Here is a 25,572-nt window from a genome sequence, read left to right as displayed (position 1 = left end):
AATTGTATTAATGTGATATAACATTAGATATAAAAAGATAAAATGTGATTTAAAGAAAATATTATTATTTAACAAATAAAATAGGGAATAAGATATATTTTTTAATTACCAATAATTGCCAAAAAAAAAAAAAAAGGGAATTTTAAAAAATTGAACAAAAAGATAGGGAACTGAATTTAAGTGTAATGGACCATGGTTAAAAAAAATAGAGAGTTTGTTTTTTATTTCAATGTAGGAGTGAAAAAAAAAATCAAACAATTTTATTTGATAATTTAAATTAGGATATGTTAGGATATGAATGTATATATGTTTTTGCAGGTCTATGAGATTTGAACTTTTTTCCAAATCCTATAAAACAAACGATAATAATATTAAATTAAGACGTGACTCGTGAGGGTATTTTTGATAGTTTGTGTATGACAACGTTTCCAGAGCAAATTTTTATAATTTAATCTATTTAAAGAAAGTGTCAGTAAAATAATAATAATAATAATAATAATAGTAAGAGAAACTCATCGCGTTAGTTTCTCTTTGCGAGAAAACTAAAAAATCTCCAACAAATTAAATCAATGAATTGCAGAAATCTTGTGTTGGCAATTCCCCATAATTGGCTAGATGATTTCAGACTTATCCATGGCTGCAATAAACAATAATCGTAATCACATTAACATATACATATAAAAATTAATGAATAAATTTGAGAAAGAGAGAATTATGAATTTGCAGAAAGAGATCAAATTACTGTTATAGTTTAAAAGCTTCTCGATGAGATCCACATGAGTCATAAGCATCCTCCGACAACAGTACCGTACTAACCCTAACATATCCAATGCCTCCCTGCATTTCCACAATTAATTGCTACTACGTTTTCAATTTAGTTTCAGAAATTAGGGCACAAATTAGGGAGGAGGAGAAGGAAGAAGAAGAAGAAGAAGAAATGGAGATCGTGTCTTACCCTTCGGGATAGTCTGCTTGTAGAAGCTCGAGATAAGTGTCCCATTTGTTACCGATCACCTGAAATTAAATTATACAGAATTCTTCTTATTTAAAACAGAGAAGCGGCAAGAATTTCGAAGCGGAATTTGAAGTGTACCTTGCCGCAAGTGAAGCACCGCACCGGAATTATCATCTTCTTTTTCTTTTCTTCTTCTTGTCTGCAATTTCGATTCTACCATATTTTGAACCCAATTTGGAGGCTTCCAATTCGGAAACTAATTTAGACTCCGCCCTTTCATTACCCTAACAAACTTGGCCCTAACTGGGCCCTTTGTTTGGTTAATCCTTTGAAACTTTAAAATTCGCAAATGAAGCTGATCTATACAAACACCATTCATAGCGGACACTCAAGGTACCTCAAGACCGAGTATAGATCTAAATTTTTAGAGAGAAACGTGAAGAGAAAAATGAAATATCATGTACCAATTTTCCTCCCACTTAGTGTTTTACCTAAGATTAATTAACTTAGGAAAATCCGAGCTATTGATTTTGATTAAGTGATTGTTTAATTTGTTCAAAAACAACACTTGCTTTGGATTTAAATAATTTTGATTAAGGTCTATTAAACACTTTAATAAACTTTTAATAAACTTTAATCAAACATTGCATGCTTGTAACAAATCTATCTAATTCAAACAAATTAAAATTATACATAGCATGTTATTGACCTACTTAGTAATCTATAACATTTATAAGTTACCTAAGGTAGATTCATGTTTTATGCCAACTCATTTCATTACTAACATATAACAATTATAATATGGTAATGAAATAAATAACAATCATCCATACATACATTCAACCATATATTATAACACTTCTAATATAAATGATGCAGGGATATGTTATTAATGCATGCATGCATATATTATAAGATTTATATTATATGATGCATGAACATGCTATAAAGTAAATCATGCAACTAGATATATTATAACATTTATAATATAACATGATGCATGAAATTAAATGCATAACTTATGGTGAGATTTTATACTATATGACATACATTATGACATATATATCACATGCATAATTTAAAAGCAGTTAACGAATCGGGATTGAACACCTAAAAGAAATAGAAATAATAATTATTAAAAAAATATCCATCTGGTTCGAAACAGGTGAATCAGGCCTTAAACCAGACCCCGAACTGGTCTAGATAAACCCAAAAACCTTGAACCGGAGAACCCACGAACCGAACCGAATTAGCAGATCACAAAGCACATGCGAACCAGAGCTGAACCGCGTGAATTCTCTATCTCGGAGCGTCGCGATGTCGTGCCTTAGTGTCGCAACACTTCGAAGAATTTCTTCGTCAACCGCATTACAGTTGCAACGCTAGGGCACAACGTCGCGACGTTGCAATATAGTCGCTCACTGTACTGCTTCAAAACTTCACTGAATTTTGCCTCGATATCTCCAAAATTTGGTCAGAAACTTCACGAATGACTCAACAACAAATATTATAGACTCGATTGCAAATTAATGTCTAAAAAACACAGGGCCTTATAATTTTCTTTTTTTTTTTTTGTAAATTAAATCGATAAATCTATACTACCCAATCTCGAAACATCCATTAACGCTAACCATATTCAACATAGAATTCATCATATGAATCAAGAATGCTAAATCCCACCATTACTGTAAAAAAACATTCTGGAAAAATTGGGACCAAAATCAAAAACTCTGATACCAATTAAAGGAACCTAGTTAAAGGTCCATAAGCGAAAGTGGATCCTTCAAATTTTCTAATTTTCACATAATACAGAATTTTACAAAAGAACATCATACAATCATGCATTTAGTACATAAATTACAGTATGCTAAAAAAATGCAGAAGAATAAAATGATGGAAAAAAGATGCATAAAACGGAAGCTAACAGAATCGTTAAGCACTCTAATTATACTTAATTTGAGTCAAAAGCATGCTAAAACAAGTTTTAAATCAGAAAAGGATTTCAACAAATACAACCTTTGATGATTTCCACTTAATTCTTTGCAATCTCCACAAATTTGATCTTCAAATCTTCAGTAGACTACCAAGAGAATCTTTTCTACTATTCTCAATCTTGGATTTGAATGGTGAAACTCTTAATTAAGAAGGATTGTGATGAGTTTGAGAGAGCTTGAGAGCAAAACTATTTTTACTGAAATTTTCTCAAAAACCACTTGCATTAAGCTTCAATCTCATATTATTGAAGCTTTTATCATGTTCAAGCATGCAAGCACTAACTAATTCAGCTAATTGAAACTTCAGTTAGCACTTATATGAGTGGGATAGGTATTAAAATGTGGATTAATCCACTATCTAATTGAAATTGGGGTAAACCCACTTTCAACAATTAAAACTCATTTTTATTTGATTTTTAAATCTAATTAATTTTACTTAAAATAAATTTAGATAAAAAAAAACTAAAATTCAATTCTAAAATTGAATTTTATAAATTAAAATGATTTATTTAAATAATTAATATATTTAATTAATTAAATAATAATTTAATATCAAATATTAAATTAATAAAATACTTAATTCAAATATGAATTCTATTCATGTAATCAATATTTAAATCATTATTTAAATATTTAAACTCTCAAATTACGTATAATTTCAACAAAATTAAACGTTAATCATATCGAAAATAATTATCCAAACCCTAAAAACTGAATTTGAACATTTCAAATTGCAAACTCTAATTTCAATTCTGAACACTTCAAATTCACTCAATATTCTAATCCAAGGTTCAATCTTTTACGAGCTAGTAGAGGACCTTATGGACCTATAAATCATAAGCTCCAACGATTTAAGATTAATCGATTAAACTCTTTAATCCGAATTAATCAAATATTCGTTAACCATCGAGACACACCATTATAGCTCGATGGTTTCACTCTTCTTACTGTAGATATATTTCTGTCCACTTAATAACCATGACCAGTAAGTTGACCCTTCACTGGTTGTTCGTAATAACAGCTGGGTCTTGAAGGGACCATGAGCGGAAGTGATGGATCGTCTCAATCTTCTCAATTTTACAGAATACAAAATTTTACAGAGATAAAAATAACCTATGCACTTAATTTAGAAATATAATATGCTTAAAAAAATAAAAGAATAAATTAGGGTTTCAGAAACCTTTTACCTTTAAAGATCAAATCTTCACGAATCATTTTCTCTGTGAAAATCATGAACACTCCAAAAAGGGCACAAATAGGCACAATCAATTTTAGCCAAAAAAAATCTAATGTACCCTAAATGACATCTATTTTACAATGATGTTTCAGTGAGGCAAACAAAAGTCACCATAGGGTGATCAAATGCCCCTTCACTGAAATGAGACATTCTCAACCAATAGATATAACAACACCTTGTTAATATAACTATCAGTCACCATTGTTTCGTCCAGAATTTGTTAGACTCGCTTAACAATTCTTGTAAATGTAACCTCTCATTTTAGGTCCTAGAGTTTCGTCCCAATAAACAAACTGTAGGGAAAAACCGATTGGGACATAAAACTAAAGCAACCTTATCCATTGTTGGAGTTTGAATAAAACGTCATACAAAAATGTCATCCTTTAGGGGGACATTCACGGTGCCACGAGGCCATACATGAAACTTTACTTCAAACTAATGAGAGAGACTGAGGGATGTGTTGTCACATGTCCCGCTACCACTTACTATAAACACTATCTCCATTCACCTTGATATTGATCTATACAATTGCCACCCATAGGAGACACCCATGGTGCCTCGAGGTCGAGTATAGATCTCACTGTGTGAATTTTTAAGGAGAAACATGAAGAGGATAAAATGAATTATCATATACCCCATTTTTCTCCCACTGAGCGTTTTACCTAGGGTTAATTAACTTGGGAAAATTCGGTTACTTATTTTATCTAAGTGATTGTTTAATTTGTCCAAAAACATCACTTGTCTTTGGATAGTTAAACAGTTTTGATTAAAGTTCATTAAACTCTTTAACAAACTTTAATCAACTTTAATCAAACTTGCATGCTTGTAACAAATCTATCTAATTCACTTTTATAAGTAAGTTCCCAAGTAGGGGTATTACGTTTCCATCAACTTGAATACCCCAGCCTAGACAGAACTAGCCTTAGACAAAAGGTCTCTTATAGATACATTTGTTACAATATTTAATCTTTTAATTAAGATCGATTAAATCCTATTAAACTAATTAGAAGATTAAACTTAAAATTCTAATCTCATTAGAAAAATGTTCTTAGGTCTATATGAATCATATTTTAAAAAAAATTTAAAAGATGATTTTTAACCTAAAGTTTGCATGCAACTCTTAATTATAGATTTTAATTTCTAATTTCATTTTGTTATAACAATTATAAACAAAATAAATAAATTAAAATCATACATTGCATGCTTTGACATACTTTGGTAAATTATAACATTTATAAATTATCTAAGGTAGTGTCATGCTTCATGCAATTTCATTTCATTACTAATATATATAAAATTTATATAATAAAGTAATGAAACATACAATAGCATATATCCATACATACATTGAACCATATATTATAACATTTATAATATAAATGATGCATGGATATGCTACTAATGCATGCATGCATATGTTATAACTTTTATACTATATGATGCATGGGCATGCTATATTAATTAAATCATGCATATACATATATTATAACACTTAAATGATGCATGAAATTAAATGCATAACCTATGGTGGGATTTTATACTATATGACATACTTTATGGTATATAAATATAAATGAAATTCACACATCACATGTATAAAATAAAGAAACAATTAACGGACTGGGATTAGACACCTGAAAAAAAAATTTAAATCTAACTATTATAAATAAATATCCATCCGGTTTGAAACAGGTGAATCAGGTCTTGAACCATCCAAACCAGGCCGCAAACAGCTCAAACCAGCCATGAACTGGTCTAGAAGAACCCAACCAACTCGAATTGGAGAGACCACGAACGAACCGAACCAGCAGACCACGAATCGCATTAGACCGGAAATGGATCGTGCATCATCTCTGTCTCGGAGTGTCAGAATGTTGTGCCCTAGCATCGTGACTCCATGGAAATAACCTTTGTCCTCTGCATTATAGTGTCGTGACACTAGGGCACGGCGTCACGACGCTACTGTACAGTCGCCCACTATACGATTTCGAACTTCTTCGAAATGCCTCCGATTTTGGCCTCGTTTCCATAAGATCACACCAGGAACAACATGAACGACTCGAGGACTAAATTATAGACTCGATTGCTTATTTATGCCCTAAAACATTGGCCTTTACAACACAAAATCGTAAAATAAGGCAATGAAATCTATACTGCCTAATCCCGTAAACATCCATTGATTGCAAAACCCATTCAATACAGCACATCACATGAACAAGTTGAATGCAATAACCCACCAAAACTGTAAAAATTATTCTAAAAATTTTGAAAAAAATTGGGTCATTAAACTTGGCTCTAATACCAATTGAAGGATCCCATTGAAGGAACCATGGGCAGAAGTGATGGATTGTTCCAATCTTCTCAATTTTACAGAATACAAAATTTTACAGATATGAAAATAACCTATGCACTTAATTCAGAAATATAACATGCTTAAAAAAAAAAGAGGAATAAATTAGGGTTTCAGTAACCTTTTACCTTTGAAGACCAAATCTTCACAAATCATCTTCCCTGTGAAAATCACGAAGACTCCAAAAAGGGCACTACCAATTGGTGATCTCGATATTCTCTGGGTGAGAATCCAGGAGGTGTGGTGCTATGGTGGTTTTGGATTGAGATGGAGAGTAATAATTGAGAGAAAAGAGGAAGAAATTTCTCGGAGAAAAAATACAGAGCTTTTCTATATTCTAAATTCACTGACATAAAAGAGAAAGATCAACCATCTCTCTCTGTTAACCACCCATATAATATGTGGGTGGAGAAAAAATTGGGGAGGGAAGTTAATTCTTTCCAAATAATTCAAAAATAAAAAAACTAATTAATTTAAAATTTTTAATTTAATTTAATTTAATTTAATTTAATTCATATAATAACTAATTTATTATACATATATACATAACTATATGTTATATCACATATCACATATAATCTATAGTTTTTATATTATATCAAATACAATATAGCTTATAGTTTCAATTTTCTCTTACCAATGACTTTTAATATAAATCACATTTATGTTAAATTTAATTGAATCCAATTCATATAATTAATATTTGAATCATATTCAAACATTTATTTTCTCTCTTGTAAACTTTATATTATAATGTATCAAATATATTATAGTAATTATATCATATATAATTAAAATAACTTAATTATATCACATATAATTAATTCCTTCAATTAATTTGAACAATTCAAATTAATCCAAAAACTGATTCTCATTTAATCCCGTTGAGCTACCGAGGGGCTTCATGGACCTATAGCTTGAAACTCCAATGGTATGTGAATAATTAATTATACTCTTTAATCAAATTATTCACCATCCGTTAACTATCAGGCACTCCATTAAAAATTGACGGTTGCACTCTTCGCACTATAGATATATTGCTCGTAAGTACAGCTGGGCTAAAATTACCGTTTTCCCCCTGTAGGTACATCTAACTTCTTAAGTACCATTGATCCCTCTAATGAACAATAAATCATAGTCCAACTATGATCATACCCCTCTCGAGCCAAGAGAGGGTATGACGCCACATTGTTCAAGTCCTAGAATCAACTTTTAAGGGAGCAATTTATCTACTTGTTCCGACATTGGAGAGGGAGTGAATTCCTTCTTATGTAGCTATATTCCGAACTCCCAAATCAGACGAATCCCCAAAATAGTAAGCTTGTTGAGTGGGCAATATGGCCACTCATACCCATTCAGATGAAAGGACTGTCTTCATAGACAGAAGTTCATAATTCACTCAGGATTCAGGTCATGTTACCTATGGTAATCCTAGTGAAATGTAAGTCTCTATTATGAATGACGTTATATAATGAGACTAAACATTTTGTTGTCCGATCTTATATAAACTCATTTGTATAGAATATGCTCACATGCCTCCACATGAATAATCATGATCAGATCATTTGTAGCACTTTACAATAATTGTAACATCTACAATGCGACCATACTCGTAGTGTCACCAGGATAAGGTATCCAATATTATCTATCCATTACAAACCATTTAGGTTATCACTTAAACATGATCAACCCGTATGTCTCTACATATATATTTAAGCTACAAGATACCCTTAGATGTTAATTTATGAAGGAAATCAAACGCGGGGATTTTCATGAGCAGCGGAAGGGATCATTCCAAATTCCATTCGAATTGAACACAAACAATTACAGTCTAAACACGAAAACTAATAGGTCATGCACAAATAGAAATTATAGCATGCTATAAGATGATACAAGAGATAAAGGATGCATACTTTTGAAGAACCATTCTTCAAGAATCCCTCGAACAATCTACAAGCGTCCAAGAACAACACTCAAACGTAACGAAAGAAACTTCAACAACACAACCACGAACAGAATGAACGACCAACAGCTCCTCGCACCCAATCGAGTCTAACTCGATCCACGAACTGAGTCAAAACACTACCAAAATGGTTACCTTGGTATTCTCAGTGTGAGAATCCAGGAGTTGTGGGCTCTGTCTGATCTTGGCTTGATGAAGAAACTGGATGTCTACGATCGAGTAGATGATCGAGCAAGTGGGAGATAAGAAGCTGGTCTATCGTATAGACGATGTGCTCGATCGTTCAGTAAACGGAAGCCTATCGTATAGACTTAACCACTCGATCGTGTAGCAATGATCAGCTGATTAACTATCGTATAGTCAAAGATAAGCGATCGCTTAGCTGATCATGTAGTCTCTCAATGCTATCGCTTAGTGAAACTCTTTCACTTGATAACTTATCCATGAGTACTTTCTGAATGAAGTAATTTCTAATTTTAGAAAAACCATTTTCCTTTTATCTCATAGTTACCATAAAACCACCAATAAACTCCCACTCAATCAGTTATTAGAGAAAAATAAATTAATTATCATATATTAATATATTATAAATAAATATGATAACCAACTTATCACATTATATTTATAACCTATAGTTTTAATATTTCATCTCATGAAACATACAAACCATAATTATTTTTCTACTTTTATGGTACTTAATGTAAATCATATTTACATTAATTCCTCCACTCGATGTATCTCATACATCACACCAATTATATCATATATAATTATCCTCTTGTTAATTTGAACACTTCAAATCAACCCCAAAATCTGATTCTCAACTTGAATCCATTGAGCTACTAAGTGGACCTTATGAACCTGTAGCTTGAAGCTCTAACGATACGTGAATAATTGACTAAACTCTTTAGTCACAAGATTCACCATCCGTTAACTGTCGAACACTCCACTAAAGACCGACAACTACACTCTTCTCACTACAAATATATTTCTATGTCCATATCAACCAATCAATAGTGTGATAACCCTTCATAGATCGCTCGTAAGTATAGCTGAGCCAATTTACTGTTTTGCCCCTATATTTACATCTAACTCCTTAAGTATTACTAATTCCTCTAATGAACAATAAGTAATAGTCCTACTATGACTGGATCCTCTCTTCCAAAGAGAGAATGTGGCCACTATGTTCAAGACCCAGAATCAGCCTTTAAGGGAGCAATCTATCTACTTACCTTTGCTTTGGGGAAGGAGTGAATTCCGTCTTGTGTATCTGAGTTTCCAGCTCACCAATCAGACAAATCCAAAAAAAAGTGGGTTTGTTGAGTTGCCAATCTAGCCATTCTCACCCATACCAATCAAAGAACTGCCCTCATAGGCAGAAGTTCCCAAAACACTAAGAATTAAAATCATGTCACCTATGGTTGTTTTAGTGAGATGTAGGTCTCAATTATCAACGACGTTATATAAAGAGACGAATCATCTCGTGGTCTGATCTATTTGTAGTAGTGTCTCTAGGATAAGGTATCTCTCCTTAATCCTTATACAGACCTTTTAGGTTATTACTTAAGGCATGATCCACTTGTATATCTTTTATACATGCTTAAGTTTACCTACAATAACCACGGATCTTTGTTTATTGGATATGTGTAAATGCAAATAAAATAACTCTTATTTTATTAATAAAAATGTGTATAAAGTTTACAAACTACGAGACTCTGGGAGAATTAAGACACCAATCCCAACAATTTTTTGGTTTGTGGTTAATGCAACTAATTTTGAAATAAAACATCACATATTTTATTACATAAATAAAATGTTTGTACATTACAATTACAAACTATGGGACCCTACGATATTTAAGGCATCAACCCTAACAGGTTTAATGTTGTTTTACCCCCGAAATTACATCTTATTCCCTAAGTCCCACAGATCCTCTAATGAACAATAGATTTGTGATCCAATCACTAAATCAAGTCCTCTTGAGCCAATGAGAGAGTGAGACCCCTTGTTCAAGACCTGAAATCAATACTTAAAAAAACAACATCTCTACTATCCCTAGAGATGGGTAGGAGTGAATTCTGTCTTGCACCCTATATCCTCAGCTATCTACTCGGTCTTACCCCTAAAATTGGAGGTTTATTGAGCCAATGCTATTGAGTCAACCCTCACCTATGCAAATCTAAGGATAATCCCAAATAAATAGGAGTTCATAGTTAACTTAGGATTAAGGTTGAGTTACCTAGGTCATCGATTTGAAATGGTCAGTCTTAAATAATAAACAACGTTATAAAGTAAGAGTGACTTATTTCTTGGTCCTGGTCTTATACAAATTCTTTGAATAGGACGCCTCCACTCACATGTCTCCACATGAACGATACATGATCACATCATTTGTACTAGATACAAAGTGGGTCGTATCCAATAGTGTTACCAAAATAAGGTATCTAACCTTATTCATATACTATAGACCATTTTGGCAATTTACTCAAACTCGATCCATCTTTATGTCTCCACATAAAGTCCAAGTATTCATGTAATAAGCCATGGATCTTAATTTATTGGATTTAGTTATTACAAGTGCAATTTACAGACTCAACAACAAAGTTTATTGAATAAATGTCAATAACATTTTTATGGATAATTAGAATATGTTTGACATTACAAAATGCAAGTTTTAGGACATACAACCCAATAAACTCCCACTTGGACTAAAACTCTAATGGATTAACATATATACAAGTATATACAATGTTGAGTAATGAGAAAATACAATAAACTAGGGCATCTAAATATCCTTGACATTCTCCCACTTGCCCTAGATTTATGAAGCTCGTAGTCCTAGTCCTACTAGGTGACCCTCGAACATTTTAGCTAGGAGAGCCTTCGTAAATGTATCTGCAAGATTATCTTCAGAGGCTATTTTCGTTACTATCACGCCTCCTCTGTGTACTATCTCCCTGATGAGATGATACTTTCGCTCAATGTGTTTTCGGCGTTTGTGGCTCCTCGATTCCTTTGAGTTGGCAACTGCTCCACTGTTATCATAATACATGGTGATCGACATGTGCATATTTTGAACAACTTCCAAATCAGTCGAGAACTTTCTGAGCGATATAATATATATCGGATTTAGACATCACAACTCCGTATAATATATAATATATGTATGGATTTTAGTTTATTGGATTTAGTCATTACAAGTTACAACTCCCTCCAAAAAATAGTTTTTCTAAATAAATTAATAAATTAAATTAAATTTATTTATTCATTTAATAAAACATTTAATATATATATATATATATATATATATATATATATATATGATAACTACCTTATTCATATAATATATATTATACTATATGTTATATCAAATATAACATATAACCTATAATTTCTATATTGTATCAAATACAATAACCTATAGTTTCAATTCCATCTTACCAATGACTTTTAATATAAATCCCATTTATATTAAATTTAATTATAGGAATCCAATTCATATAATTTATATTTGAATCATATTCAAATATTTATTTCATGTTATGTATACTTTATATTATAATATATCAAATACATTATAGTAATTATATCATATATAATTAAAAATAAATAAATTATATCATATATAATTAATTCTCTCAATTAATTTGAATAATTCAAATTAATCTAAAAATTGATTCTCATTTATTCCCGTTGAGCTACCGAGGAGACTTCATGGACCTGTAGTTTGAAGCTCCAACAGTATGTGAATAATTAATTGAACTCATTTAATTAAATTAAAATTATTCACCATCCGTTAACTGTCGGGCACTTCACTAAAGACCGAAAACTGCACTATTCGCACTACAGATATATTTTTGTGTCCATTGGATATAACCACTCAATAGTACGACGACCCTTAAAAAATTGCTCGTAAGTACAGTTGGGCCAAAATTACCGTTTTGCCCCTATAGTCACGTCTAACTCCTTAAGTACCACTAATCCCTCTAATGAACAATAAGTCATAGTTCCCTATGATCAAACCCCTCTCAGACCAGGAGAGGGTGTGGCGCCACATTGTTCAAGCTTTGAAATCAGCCCTCAGGGGAGCAATTTATCTACTTACCCCGACGTTGGAGAAGGAGTGAATTTCTTCTTGTGTAGTTGTACTCCTAGCTCCCCAATAAGATGAATCCCCAAAATGGTAGGCTTATTGATTCGGTGATCTGGCCACTCTCACCCATACAAATCAAAGGACCGCCTTCTTAGGTAAGAGTTCACAACTCACTCAGGGTTTAGGTTATGTTACCTATAGTCATCTTGGTGAAATGTAAGACTTTATTATGAACACCGTTATATAATGAGACTAAACATTTCGTGGTCCGATCTTATAAAAACTTCTTTGTATAGAATATCCCCACTCATATGTTTCCACATGAATGATCAGGATCAGATCATTTATAGAATTTTACAACAATTGTAACCTACAAAGCGGGTCATACTCGTAGTGTCATCAGGATAAGGTATCCAACCTTATCCATCTACTACAGACCATTTAGGTTATCACTTAAACATGATCCACCGTATGTCTCTACATACATGTTTAAGCTACAAGATAACCCTGGATCTTAGTTTATTGGTTTGTGGTTAATGCAACTAAAATTGAAATAAAACATCACATGTTTTTATTAAATAAATAAGATGTTTGTATAACATCCAAGGTTATCATCTGTAGCTTAAACATGTATGTAGAGACATATAGGTAGATCATGTTTAAGTGAAAACCTAAATAGTCTGTAGTAGATGGATAAGGTTGGATATCTTATCCTGGTGACACTACGAGTACGACCCGCTTTGTAGATGTTACCATTGTTGTAAAGTGCTACAAATGATCTAATCCTGATCATTCATGTAGAGACATGTGAGCGGAGCTATTCTACACAAAAGAGTTTGTATAAGATCAGACCACGAAATGACTAGTCTCATTATATAACGTCGTTCATAATAGAGAGTTACATTTCACCAGGATGACCATAGTGACAAGAACTGAATTCTAAGTAAGTTGTGAACTCCTGCCTATGAATGTGAACTTGATCCTTTGATTTGTATGGGTGAGAGTGGCTAGACCACTGACTCAATAAGCCTACCATTTTGGGGATTCGTCTGATGGTGGAATTGAAAACACAATTGCACAAAATGAAATTCATTCATTCCCCAACATCGGGAAAACTTTAGGGTTGATTCTGGGGCTTGAACAATGTGGCACCACACTCTTTCTTGGCCCAAGAAGGGTTTGGTCATAGTTAGACTATAACTTATTGTTCATTAGAGGGATCAGTGGTACTTAAGAAATTAGATGTGACTACAAGGGAAAAATGATAATTTTGGCCTAGTTGTACTTGTGAGTAATTTGTGAAGGGTGATCGCATTGTTGACTGGTTATATCCAATGGACACATAAATATATCTATAGTGTGAAAAATGCAGTTGTCAATCTTTAGTGGAGTGCCCGATAGATAATGAATGCTAAATAATTAATGAGTTTAATTAACTATTCAAGTACTATTGAAACTTCAAACTATAGGTCCATGAGGTCCCCTCTGTAGCTCAACGAGGATTAAATGGGAATCAATTTTGGATCAATCTGAATTGTTCAAACTAATTGAGAAAATTAATTATATGTGATATAATTAATTTAATTTAATTGTATATGATATAATTACTATAATGTATTTGATATATTATAAAGTTTATTTGGGAGGAAATAAATGTTTGAATATGATTCAAATATTAATTATGTGAATTGGACTCTTATAATTAAACTTAATATAAATGAGATTTATATTAAATACCATTGTTGAGAGAATTAAAACTATAGGTTATATTGTATATGATACAATTTTAAACTATAGGTTATATTAGTTTTTATATTTTTTGAAATTAAAAGAGGGAAATAACTTCATTTCCCTATTCTCTCTCAACTCACGTAATGTGAGTGGGTGGTTGGAAGATTTTGATCTTCTTCTTCGTTTTGATAGAGAGGGTGATATATATAACAGTTTTGAGAAATCTTTCCTCAATATCTCTTCTCCTCTCTCAGTTCTCACTCCCCCTCCCAAAATTCCAAGAGCCCACAAACTCTTTAGATTCTCATCCCAAAGAATATAGAGCAAACTAATTGGTGGTGTCTAAATTAGGGTTTCGAGTTCGTGGCCAATTGGAATTACTTTTTATCGTGATTTTCTAGAGAAGGATTTTGAAGAAGGGTTCTTCAAAGCTAAGGTCTTCTTATCCCTTTTCTTTTTTATCTAATTTCATTTAGCATGCTGTAAAATTTAATTTGAATGCATAATGTTTCTATATGTTTTCTGTAAAATTGTGAGTTCTGTAAAAATTAGGATTTTGGTCCGATCTTCGTTTCCGCTCATGAACCTTAATTGGTTCTTTCACTTGCTCCTTAAGTCTCTACTGATCCACTAATGAACAATTGATTATGGTTCTACTAATAAATCGAGCCTTTCTCAGTCACAGACAGGGCAGGGCCCTTGTTTAAGACTAGGAGTCAGTACTTAAATGAACAACCTATTACTACCCCTGAAAACAGGTATGAGGGAATTCCATCTTGCAAAACTATGTCCCTAGCTATCTATTCGGTCTTACTCCGAAAATGGGAAGCTTATTGAGCGGCGATGTTGAGCCACTTTCACCACTGCAGATTAAAGGATAATCCCAAATAAACAGGAGTTCATAGTTAGCTCAGGATTGAGATCGAGTTACCTTAGGTCATCGAGTTGAAATAGTCAATTTTAACAGCAAATGGTGTTATAAAGAAAAGTGACTATTTCGTGGTCTAGTCTTATGCAAACATCTTTTGCATAGGATGCTTCCACTTGCATGTCTCCACATGAACGATTTCGTGATCACATCGTTTGTATCAAATATAAAGTGGGTCGCATCCATAGTGTCCCCAGGATAAAGTACCCAACCTTATCCTTATACTTATAGATCGTTTTGGCTATATACTCAAACATGATCCTCTTTTCTGTCTCTACATAAAGTTTAAGTATACATATAGTCAGGGGTTCGTTAGTTAGTTAGATTTAGGCTTTACAAGTGTAATTTACATGTTCAATAACAACTTTATTGAATAAACCTTAATAACAATTTTTTTTCAAATAGAATATGTTTAAAGATTACAAACTGCAAGTTTTAGGACATACAACCCAATAATGGTTTAGTGAGGATCAAAGATGGAAATGGTTTGAAAATTGGAATCCATTCGTTTGCATTAATAAAATCAAGAGAGACAAATATGTTAGCTTTTGATTCAATGAGTTCTCTAGACCATAAAACTTGTCCTCCACCTTCAACTTTTGAATAATTGTATAGAAAAGAATCAAATGAAAAGTAGCCGAAGTTTCAAAACAAATGAATTTTAGTCTTCTGTTGATATCACATCTTATAGAATTACTACTTTAAACCTTCTTCCTTATGCATTTTGCAACCTTTTTTTTTTTTCATTTTTTTCTTCTTTCTTTTCCACTTTTTTTTTTTCGTTTTGCGTTTTCTTCTTCTAACTACTCTTTTCTTTCATTTTTTTGCGTTTCTTATTTCAGGCTTTTATGCCCACTGCGACCCTCTCTTTTGATGATTTTTTCTATTTTTGTCATCTTCTTCTTGAATCAAATATGTAAATTAGAGCGTGAATCAAAATGAGAGGAAGAAGCGAGAGTGAGATCAAGAAATGAGAGGAAGAAGCAAGAGCAAGAATTCAAATGAAGGAAAAAAATTCAAAGGAAAAAAACTACAAAATTTAAGGAAGAATCTAAATAAAGGAAAAAAAAATTATAGTTGTGTCAGATGTGGAACAAGAAAAAAAGTGAGAAGTGAGAGGTAGGAACGAAAAGCAAGAGGTAGGAACAAAAAACAAGAGGAAGAATCTGAACAAAGAAAAAAAATCAAAGAAAAAATTTGCAGTTGTGTCTGATGAAGAACAAAAGGAAGAAGCGAGAGGAAGGAACAAGAATTTGTTTGAGCGACAGGCCTTTGTGCGTGGTCTGCGAACAAAATGGTACTTTCACATGCAATAAATGTAAGCAAAAGGTCATTTCTCGAACAACTTTGAATCTTGGATCAAATTTTATTTGGGCTCATAAAAAAGGATCTTCCGTACAAAAATGTGTACTGCCCATAAAACTCAATCTTACATCCAAAAAACCCCAACTAAGTTAGTTTTAATAGATTTATGGTTTATAATTTTTGTCCTACAATTATATTAACTAGTGGGAGTGATAATTCTTATTCACAAAGGTATAAGCAAAGACAAGTCGTGAGAAGATTGTTAGGCCCAACCCCAAGTTGCAGAAGTGAGAAGAGGGAGAAAAAGAACGGGAGGAGGAGACAAATCTGAGAAAATGGGAAGAGAGTGAAGAGATAATATTTTAGAATTATTTTTTAAAATTTAAAATATATATATATATAAAATGCTTAGAAATTTAGGGAACAAAGACAACTAGTCTTCGAAATTCGAGAACTAAAAATATAATTTTCTTCTTTTTAAAAAAAGTAAATAATCAATTTATTTAAATACTATTTTGGTCTTATACTTTTGGTTTTGGTTCATTTTGGTTCCTCTATTTTCAAAAGATTCATTTTGGTCTTATACTTTCAACTTTAGTTAATTTTGGTCCTTCTACTTTTAGAATGGTCGCTTTGGTCCTTATACTTTCAACTTTAGTTTATTTTGGTCCTTGAATTTTTATAAGGTGGTCATTTTGAACCTTTAAAAATGAAAATGAAGAAAAAAAATGATCACTTTTTTAAAGTATAATGATCAAAATAAACCAAAATTTAAAATACAACCATCAAAATGAACATTTTTAAAGTATAGGAACTGAAATGAACAAAAATTGAAATTATAGGGACCAAAATGTACATTCTAAAAATATCGATCAAAATGAACTAAAATAAAAAGTACAAAAACTAAAGTAGTACTTAAACTTAATAACTTTTTAACAACTAACTATCAAATTTGTAATGGTGCCGGATGGAAAAGGAATCTAAATGGATAACCCTGGATTCATTAGGGGAGAGTTTAAATTTTCAACTTTTTAGTTGAGAATATAACTTCTTAGCCAATTGAGTTATGGAAATAAGTATTATTCTATTAAAAATATAAAACAAATTAAGTACTAAAATACTAACTAATGATTATCTTGTTTAAAAAAAATGGTTGCTTTGTTCAGCCAAAGTGGGCCAATTGGGAAAGCTTTGCTTAGCTGAATGGGCCCAGGAGGCGACTTTGATTAGCAATCGCTGTCTATATTGTACGGTGGGATTAGACTTAATCTAACAATGGACGGCATAGATTATGTTACTAATTTTGGGTTAAATCCTAATCAACAATTTTAAATCCAATATTTAAAGATAAAACCGCATCATTATCTCTTTTAATATTCGAATTTGTCTTCAAATCGCCGAGTCGAGATAATAATAATAAATTAAAAAAATGGATGAATCCCGCCGCCGTGACAGCCTGGTAAGCGGCATTAATGTTGGAATCGGATCAAGTTTCTGCTTCACCCGCAGCCATTTTTGCTTCTCTCTACCTCCTCAAAGCGCCAGTTGGGCTCTCGATTTCACATAAAATTCCGTTTCCGGCGCCGGCGTTGAAGGTGAGTTCCTAATGTTCAACCGGAATCGTCCTTTTCTGAGAGGTTTTTGTGTTTTATTTGTCTCTCTGCTTTTAAAGGGATTCTGTAATTTGGTCAACTTCTCTGCTCCGGCCATGTTGCCGGTTGGTTTTTGCTTAGTTCAAGCTGTTCATCGAACGCCTTGTTAATTGTTATCTTCTTCAGATCGTTTCATATCAGTTACGAGTCCGATTTCTGTATCTTAGATTAAATAGTTTCAAGGTTTCTGTTGCCAGCGATGTTGTAAATCCTTTTGTCTTGGTGGAAAAGATCTATTGTGGTGATAGAAAAGAGTTTTTGAATTACAAAATTGATTGTTGTTCCATTCAAAGTTTTGGGTTGACTTTAGGTCAACGTTTTGAGGTTCCCTAAGAGTTTGATCTGATTGTTTCTAGTTGAATTTATTGGGATGGGTGGATTTTTCATCCTTTGTTTAATCTTTCTTGATGTGGGTTTAATAACAAGGAGAAAAAACAATTGCTCTTTATTACAGTAGAGCAAGGGTTTATATGTTATATAATATAGGCATGTAGATAAGGAAGTCTCTTAAAATTTTGGTTTGAATCATTGGTTCTATGAAATTTTGCGCTCAATATATCTCTTGAAATTAGCATGTTTCAGCTAAATGTCAATAAGTTAACAAATCTAACAAACTCTTGGAAAGGGAGAAGAGACTAATTGTAATTCTTTCGTTGGTCTCTCAGAGGAGGACTTAGTAGCAAAAAGAATCGTTGACGAACAACGGGGAATTGTTTGCAGACCCAAGTGAAAGAAATGGGTTCTGAAGGACCAGCTGGGGTTACCATTAACGTGACTGGATTTAAGAAGTTTCATGGGGTGGCTGAAAATCCTACCGAGGCCATCGTCAATGACTTGAAGGCCTTTGTAGACGAAACAGGGTTGCCTGCTGGTGTCACTCTTGGAAGTTGTACAGTTCTTGAGGCTGCTGGAGATGGAGCTCTTCCAATTCTTTACAATGTTTTGGAATCTGGTATCTCAAATGTGGCAGACACTAAGAAAGTCATATGGGTTAGTTTTTAACCATCTACTTTGTTTTGCATAATCTTTTTATTGAACACATTTTTGATGCTCATTAGTAGTAGTTCTGATGTACTTATTTATGCTATATGCTTGGAGATTTACTAATAACAGAGGAAAGGTTGAAAAACAAACACATAAACAATTATTTTGAGGCTTGAGTGTATCACTCTCTTGAGCAGATCATCCTTCCTGTTCAATTCAACAACTCAATCAAAATGTTGTATGGTTCAAATCATTATGCACTGTGAGATCGAGCTTAAAGCTCCACATAATACCTCTCTTTTGATCCATTGTTTTTTAAAGTGCAAAGAAGATAAATATGAGAAAGTAGAAAGAGGAGCAGATTGAAATTTCCGTGTATTAAGAGTGTTTGGTGTAGATATATTTTAAGGGACTTTGAGATCTAGAGAATTAAACACCAACTCAGTTTAATGAACAAATGTGTTTTTCATTTAAAAATTAATAAATTTTAAAAGTAAGAATATTACATTCTATTTGATAAGCTTGTGCATACGACTAATATTTTTATTCATTCAAGATTAGCCACACATAGAAAAGGGAAAAAAAAAATCCATATATAGCAAAGTTTCCTTTTTTGTATAACTGATACATAATTAAAAACTGAAACCTGGAGTTTATTAATGTTCTTTCAGCTTCACTTGGGGGTCAATAGTGGTTCAGCGAGGTTTGCTATTGAATGGCAAGCTGTGAATGAAGCTACTTTCCGATATGCAGACGAACTCGGATGGCAACCTCAGGTTGAATTCCTCTCTTACTTCTGGAGCTGTTATATATGTCTTCTAAAAGTTCCTTGCATAACAATATTGACATTTCAGGAAAAATTCAGTGATCTTGTTATGTAATCAATGTGAAAATGAAGTTAATAAAATGTGGGTGGTGACAGAAACAAATGGATCAACTTAACTCTTTGTTTCGTCTAGAACTTACTTTCTTTTAGATAAGAACATTTCATTGAAGGAATGAAATAATGGGATGACTTCAAGACACCTATAGGTGATTACGAAAGAGATTTCTAATTGAAGATTAATTAAGAAAGGCTAAGGTGCTTAAAACTGTTGATAAAACTAAATCCATAAAATTACCAAAAACAGAATAAGAGTCTAAAAAAACGTCTATTATGCTCGGCTCACAAAGTTTTTGTCCAGAACTTAGTTAATGTTTCAATCTGTCTTCTTGATGTACTGGATAGAAAATAACTCATCATTCTATTTGCTGAAGAGAAACTATGGCATTAGGAACAAATGGCTAGGAAAAGAAGAACCAAAAACAATGTAAATCTATGGGACCTGTCTTCTTGTTTGCATTTTTTTTCACTGTTCTTCTTTTAACCCAGAAACTTCCAATAGTCTCCCAGGATGGGGAAATCTCAATGATTAGAAAGGTACCTCTCTGTTGCCTTTTGCTTGTGAAATTTATCATAGGTTTGGAATGTAGCTTACCATCAATTATTGTTTCAAGACACCCTGCTCGGCTCTGGCGATCTTAGAGAAGTTGAAGGCGAAAAGCTACAACGTGATATTATCAGAGGATGCGGGTCGTTTTGTTTGCAATTATGTATATTACCACTCCCTCAGATTTGCAGAACAGAAGGGTCACAAATCATTGTTTGTCCATGTTCCTCTGTTTTCAAAAATCGACAAAGAAACCCAGATGCGTTTCGTTCACTCACTTTTAGAAGCCATTGCGTCTACATGTTAAAAATTGTTTTTGTTGCTGTGTTTGCTCCATCAATTCTATAAATGTTCATTTCCAAGCTGTGAACTCTGTTTCTTGCAAGTAAGGGACTTTCATCATTATATCCTACTGAATTCTATCCACTTCCCCGAAAAACAGAAAAAATAGGTCTAGATGACTGTTTGTGCTTCTCTATTTTTGGAAACTCCTTGTCTAATGATCAATCAATTAATGTAATAAAAAAAACCCAAATGTTCATTAAATAAAATGCTTCATCTGGGATGGAAAAGCAGAATATCATTCAATGATTTGATAAAATGTCAACAATGGAAATTCAAAATTCTTAATTGTACTTGTACATATTATGGAAATATATTTTTAATTATTAAATTCTTTGGGTTATCTTTGCTGATAATAAATTAAAATCTTCATAAATACAATCAAATACACTATCGATTATGTCAGCAATTGTGTTTTTCATCTACGGAAGGAACCGACCACCTTTGTAACTATATAAACTACCACAACTAACCAATATAATCATGTAAATTATCAAAAGAATCACTTAAAAAGGAAAAAAATAATTGGGTTTCGTATCTTATTATTTAGGGGGGAAATGGGGAATTTTTTTGCCACATTTTTAATGTACAGAAATTAGTGGTATTTCACTATTTTCACCATGCATAGAAGAAACTTCAGAATTGAGATTGCTGAGAAACAAAACAAAACAAAACGCCTCAATGGCGGTGTTGAAATTTGGTGTGCTGGTTTTAGAGTAAAGCAAAGAAACTTCAAAATTTTCTCTTCTACTTTACGTGTAGGCATATTGAAAAATGGCGACCTCCCCTTAATCTGCTTTCAAGCAAAGCCATATACCCACTATAATGGCTTCTTTATTTTCCCTTATAAAATCTAACCTCTTTCTTTGGATCATTGCATTAACACAAATTACTTTAATAATCTCTTCTACCAAGTCGACTGAAATGGATAAATTCTTTCTGCTTTCCCTTCTTGGTATGTTGATCATTGCCTATGGAGTTTCAGGAAGTATCCTGCCTGATACCGACATTGACATGATTAAAGAACTTGAAAGTTTCGACATTGAGGAAGAGGACGACTATACGGTGCATTCGTACACGGTCCCAGTTTGGAGAAGTGAGCGTGGGAGCAAGGTTCTGATGAATGTGGATAGTTTCGACGCGGTGGGAGATGGAGTTACAGATGATACTATGGTACATAGATATTTCTGTTTGGAAATATGGTTCTTGCAGAGACAATATTGAACCAAAGTGTTTATTTTGCAATCAGGCTTTCAGGAAGGCATGGGAGACTGCCTGCAGCACTTCAAAATCAGTTCTTTTGGTGCCAAAAGAAAGGAGATATCTGGTGAATGCAACCACTTTTGAAGGGCCATGCAAAGATGGTATGGTAATCCAGGTAAGCCACAGGACTATGAGATTTTTTTTTTTTTTTTACCCCCGAATAAATAAGGTGGGAAAATCATGGTTGAAAGAAAGAGTTGATTTTGCAGATTGAAGGAACAATAGTTGCACCAGATGAACCAGAGCTATGGGATCCAAAGCTTTGGCGGCAATGGCTGGCATTTACAAAACTAAATGCAGCTACCTTTCAAGGAGATGGAGTTATCGATGGCTCCGGTGAGAAATGGTGGACAGAATCCTGCAAAAAGAACAAGTCCAGGGTAAAAATTTTAACTGTTTCTGTGCTTGTTTCTTAGGGTATGTTATTGAAATGTTAATCACTACGGGTCTTCTGGTTGCTTTTTTTTCAGCCTTGCAAAGGAGCACCAACAGTAAGGACAAAACTACTCTCCTCTTAATGAAAAATCCTTATTTTTCCATGTGCAACATACTGATTTAAGGGATTTCTTGCAGGCATTAACCATCGACTCAAGTTCAAATATAAGAGTAAAAGGCCTTACCATTCAGAACAGCCAACAGATCCATTTCACCATTGCGCGGTCTGAGACTGTTCGAATTACAGAGGTTAGAGTCTCAGCTCCAGGAGATAGCCCCAATACTGACGGGATCCACATCACACAATCAACTAATGTTGTAGTTCAAAATTGCAAGATTTCAACAGGTCTTCATTCTGACCTTCATCTTCTTAACCTTAAAACAACTCTTCCATCTAAACTGGCTGAAAAGAGTATTGAGTGATAATGGTTCTGCAATTTTATATGTAGGTGATGACTGCATCTCCATTGTCAATGCTAGCTCTGGCATCAAGATGAAGGGAATATCATGTGGACCAGGACACGGGATCAGGTATTTGGAAATGCTTCATTTCACTCGGCACTGTTTGATTTATTTCGAGCGCCGAAACCAGATCAATGTCTTAGAATTCCTCTCTCTTTGTTTGTTTGTTATGAAATTGTGTTCCTTAGCATAGGAAGTTTAGGGAAAGACTACTCCACTGGCATTGTGTCAAAGGTGGTGTTAGACACAGCCTTCCTCAGAGAAACAACAAATGGTGTTAGAATCAAGACTTGGCAGGTTAGAATCACAGCTTTAACCACCATTTTCATACTTACTGTTACATAGTTGATGATTATAACCAAGCACAAAGGGAAAATCTCTCTATTCATGTGATACAGGGAGGTTCTGGATATGTTCGTTCTGTACGATTCGAAAATGTGAGAATGGAAGATGTTGAGAACCCCATTATCATCGATCAGTTCTACTGTGACTCTCCTACTACTTGTGAAACTCAGGTATTATACTCCCTCAAAATCCAGAATTCAGCTTTTAATCAAACAGTAACATTAAAAATAAGATCACATCGAGGCAGTAAGACAAAGTTTGTCCATTATCCATCATTGAGTTCAATGCCTTTTGTTTCTGTCAGACATCTGCTGTGAAAATAAGCCAAATCATGTATCGGAACATAAGTGGAACCACAACGAGCAAGAACGCGATCAAATTCGCCTGTAGCGACAGCGTTCCATGCAGCAACATAATTCTAAGCAATGTCAACTTGGAGAAAACAGATGGAACAGTGGAGACCTATTGTCACGCCGCTCAAGGCTTTGGATTTGGCATTGTGCACCCATCGGCAGACTGCTTAACTTCCAGTGACAACGTCACAGCTTCAGATCAGATCCAAGTTCTGGCGCTGGAGGCAGTGCAAATCCCTACTGAGCAGCACATTGTTCACACTGAGCTCTGAGCTCGTAATCCTGTCTATCTAAACTAAACTACTAAGGGGATCATATTTTGGTAGAGCTTGGTTTTCAGGTGACCAACTCAGGAAATATTTGTAGCATATATTTACATAGCATACACAATTATACCTACCCTTTTGGAATCTAAATAGAAATATAGACTATGAAGTAAATGATTGTACTATTGCTAGAAGAAAATATACATATTTCGAGTTTATATTTAAAGTTTTTTAATACCAAAGTTCATAGCATATGGTCGATGGCCTTCTAGTTCTAACTATATATAGTATACACATTACATCCCCAAAAAAACTATACAATATCCACAAATGTGAAGATAGGGACTAATGGACAATACTGAGAAAGAAAAGGGGGTGGATTGAGAAAGGACCACTGTTAATGGAGTACAGTGGACACCCAGCAAACAGGCCAAACTAGAGCCTTCATTTCAACATTCTTAATGGGATTACCAGAAATAGAGTGAAAAACAGAACAGTTTCTGGTGTAATTTCAACTTCTTGAAAGCGAAAGATAGCGTACAGACAAAGTGGTCCAATGGAGTAATTGTATCAAAATGGGTACCTCCGCTAACTGATGGTCAATGAAACGGAGGAAACGCACACCTACACCCCACAAAACCAAATTCACTTTTGAAGAAATAGAATATGGTAATAAAGAACTATTGGTATCCAATGACAACTTGAAGGGAAGTATATGATCTTATAAGCTATGGAGAAATGCTTAGGCATACCTTTATTGGCAGAGTGCTAAACTTGAAGGGTAGTGACAAGGACAGTGACCTTAGTAGCTATGAGAAGAACCCCAAAGGCATATACCCTTATCAGCAAAGAGTCCTAAACTTGAAGGGTATTGACCTTTGCTGCATTTCAAACAAAGAGAGGAAGCATAAGATTATTGGGGGTCAGAGTTGCAAACAAACAGATCCGTGAGGTTTGTCAAAAGAAAGTCCCTTTTTTCCAGTGGAATAGAGACAAAAATGGTAGGGACAGAAGGGCCATTTATAAAGGCCAAGAATCAAAATCGAGATATAACAGATCTTTTGAAAGTTACAATATTATCCTTGATCTTTCGTAAAAATTTCAAAATTACCTGAAACAATATGACGATGACAATTCAAAATTTCGTTTTAGATCACTACTACACAAATCTAAATTTCAATTTTCATTCAAAATTCTAAAATATTTTCTCTCTTCAAAATTCTTATAAAAGTTCAAGAGTAATATTACAAAATAACCTAAATATGATATGAAGATATAAAAATATTCATATCTTTTAAGATGCCTCCGTGACCATTCTTCCTCATCTTCAATGGGTGATTCTTATTTCTTCATACGCCTCTTACTCAAAATTCACATGTTTTCTTCTACCATAAACGTGGAGGTTTCTTGAACTCTTTCTTTAATAAACCAATCTTTTTGGGGATCATTTATACCTTTTTTTTCATACGCATGTGATCTACATG

The 25,572-nt window shown here is 33.3% G+C and overlaps 3 protein-coding genes and 1 long non-coding RNA gene across 5 annotated transcripts; 2 read left to right on the top strand and 2 right to left on the bottom strand.

The window, feature by feature from the left end:
* Window positions 1–425: 425 nt before the first annotated feature.
* On the bottom strand, window positions 426–1,602 carry LOC120082016 (DNA-directed RNA polymerase subunit 10-like protein). Its single transcript, XM_039037223.2, has 4 exons — window positions 1,094–1,602; window positions 956–1,014; window positions 743–837; window positions 426–637 (listed from the first exon to the last, which is right to left on the bottom strand). Exons 1-4 carry the CDS (start codon window positions 1,127–1,129, stop codon window positions 612–614), a joined length of 216 nt encoding a protein of 71 aa, XP_038893151.1. The 5' UTR covers window positions 1,130–1,602; the 3' UTR covers window positions 426–611.
* Window positions 1,603–17,916: 16,314 nt separating this feature from the next.
* On the top strand, window positions 17,917–21,027 carry LOC150035282 (Peptidase C15, pyroglutamyl peptidase I-like protein). Its single transcript, XM_090315944.1, has 5 exons — window positions 17,917–18,151; window positions 18,874–19,198; window positions 19,864–19,968; window positions 20,565–20,612; window positions 20,690–21,027. The coding sequence occupies exons 2-5, from the start codon at window positions 18,944–18,946 to the stop codon at window positions 20,927–20,929; spliced, it is 648 nt and encodes a 215-aa protein (XP_090172070.1). The 5' UTR covers window positions 17,917–18,151; window positions 18,874–18,943; the 3' UTR covers window positions 20,930–21,027.
* LOC120081639 (Pectin lyase-like superfamily protein) lies at window positions 20,869–24,314 on the top strand. 2 transcript variants are annotated; one of them, XM_039036684.2, is made up of 10 exons: window positions 20,869–21,007; window positions 21,950–22,137; window positions 22,214–22,342; window positions 22,437–22,607; window positions 22,698–22,718; window positions 22,801–23,008; window positions 23,112–23,193; window positions 23,313–23,421; window positions 23,523–23,639; window positions 23,774–24,314. In XM_039036684.2, exons 2-10 carry the CDS (start codon window positions 21,979–21,981, stop codon window positions 24,092–24,094), a joined length of 1,317 nt encoding a protein of 438 aa, XP_038892612.1. In that variant the 5' UTR covers window positions 20,869–21,007; window positions 21,950–21,978; the 3' UTR covers window positions 24,095–24,314. The 2 variants fall into 2 exon arrangements, with proteins under 2 accessions (XP_038892612.1, XP_090172069.1); XM_090315943.1 differs by lacking the exon at window positions 20,869–21,007 and having other exon boundaries at window positions 21,239–22,137.
* On the bottom strand, window positions 23,905–25,025 carry LOC150035281 (uncharacterized). The gene is made up of 2 exons (XR_016530964.1): window positions 24,841–25,025; window positions 23,905–24,712 (listed from the first exon to the last, which is right to left on the bottom strand). It is a non-coding gene; the product is annotated as an uncharacterized LOC150035281 (long non-coding RNA).
* Between the last annotated feature and the right edge of the window lie 547 nt (window positions 25,026–25,572).

This window comes from Benincasa hispida, chromosome 7 (assembly GCF_027475165.1).
Source record: "Benincasa hispida cultivar pf3 chromosome 7, pf3_genome.v1.1, whole genome shotgun sequence".
Lineage (NCBI taxonomy): Eukaryota > Viridiplantae > Streptophyta > Magnoliopsida > Cucurbitales > Cucurbitaceae > Benincasa > Benincasa hispida.
Note: the sequence above shows the minus strand (reverse complement) of the source record. Positions and strands in the feature narration are given on the sequence as shown.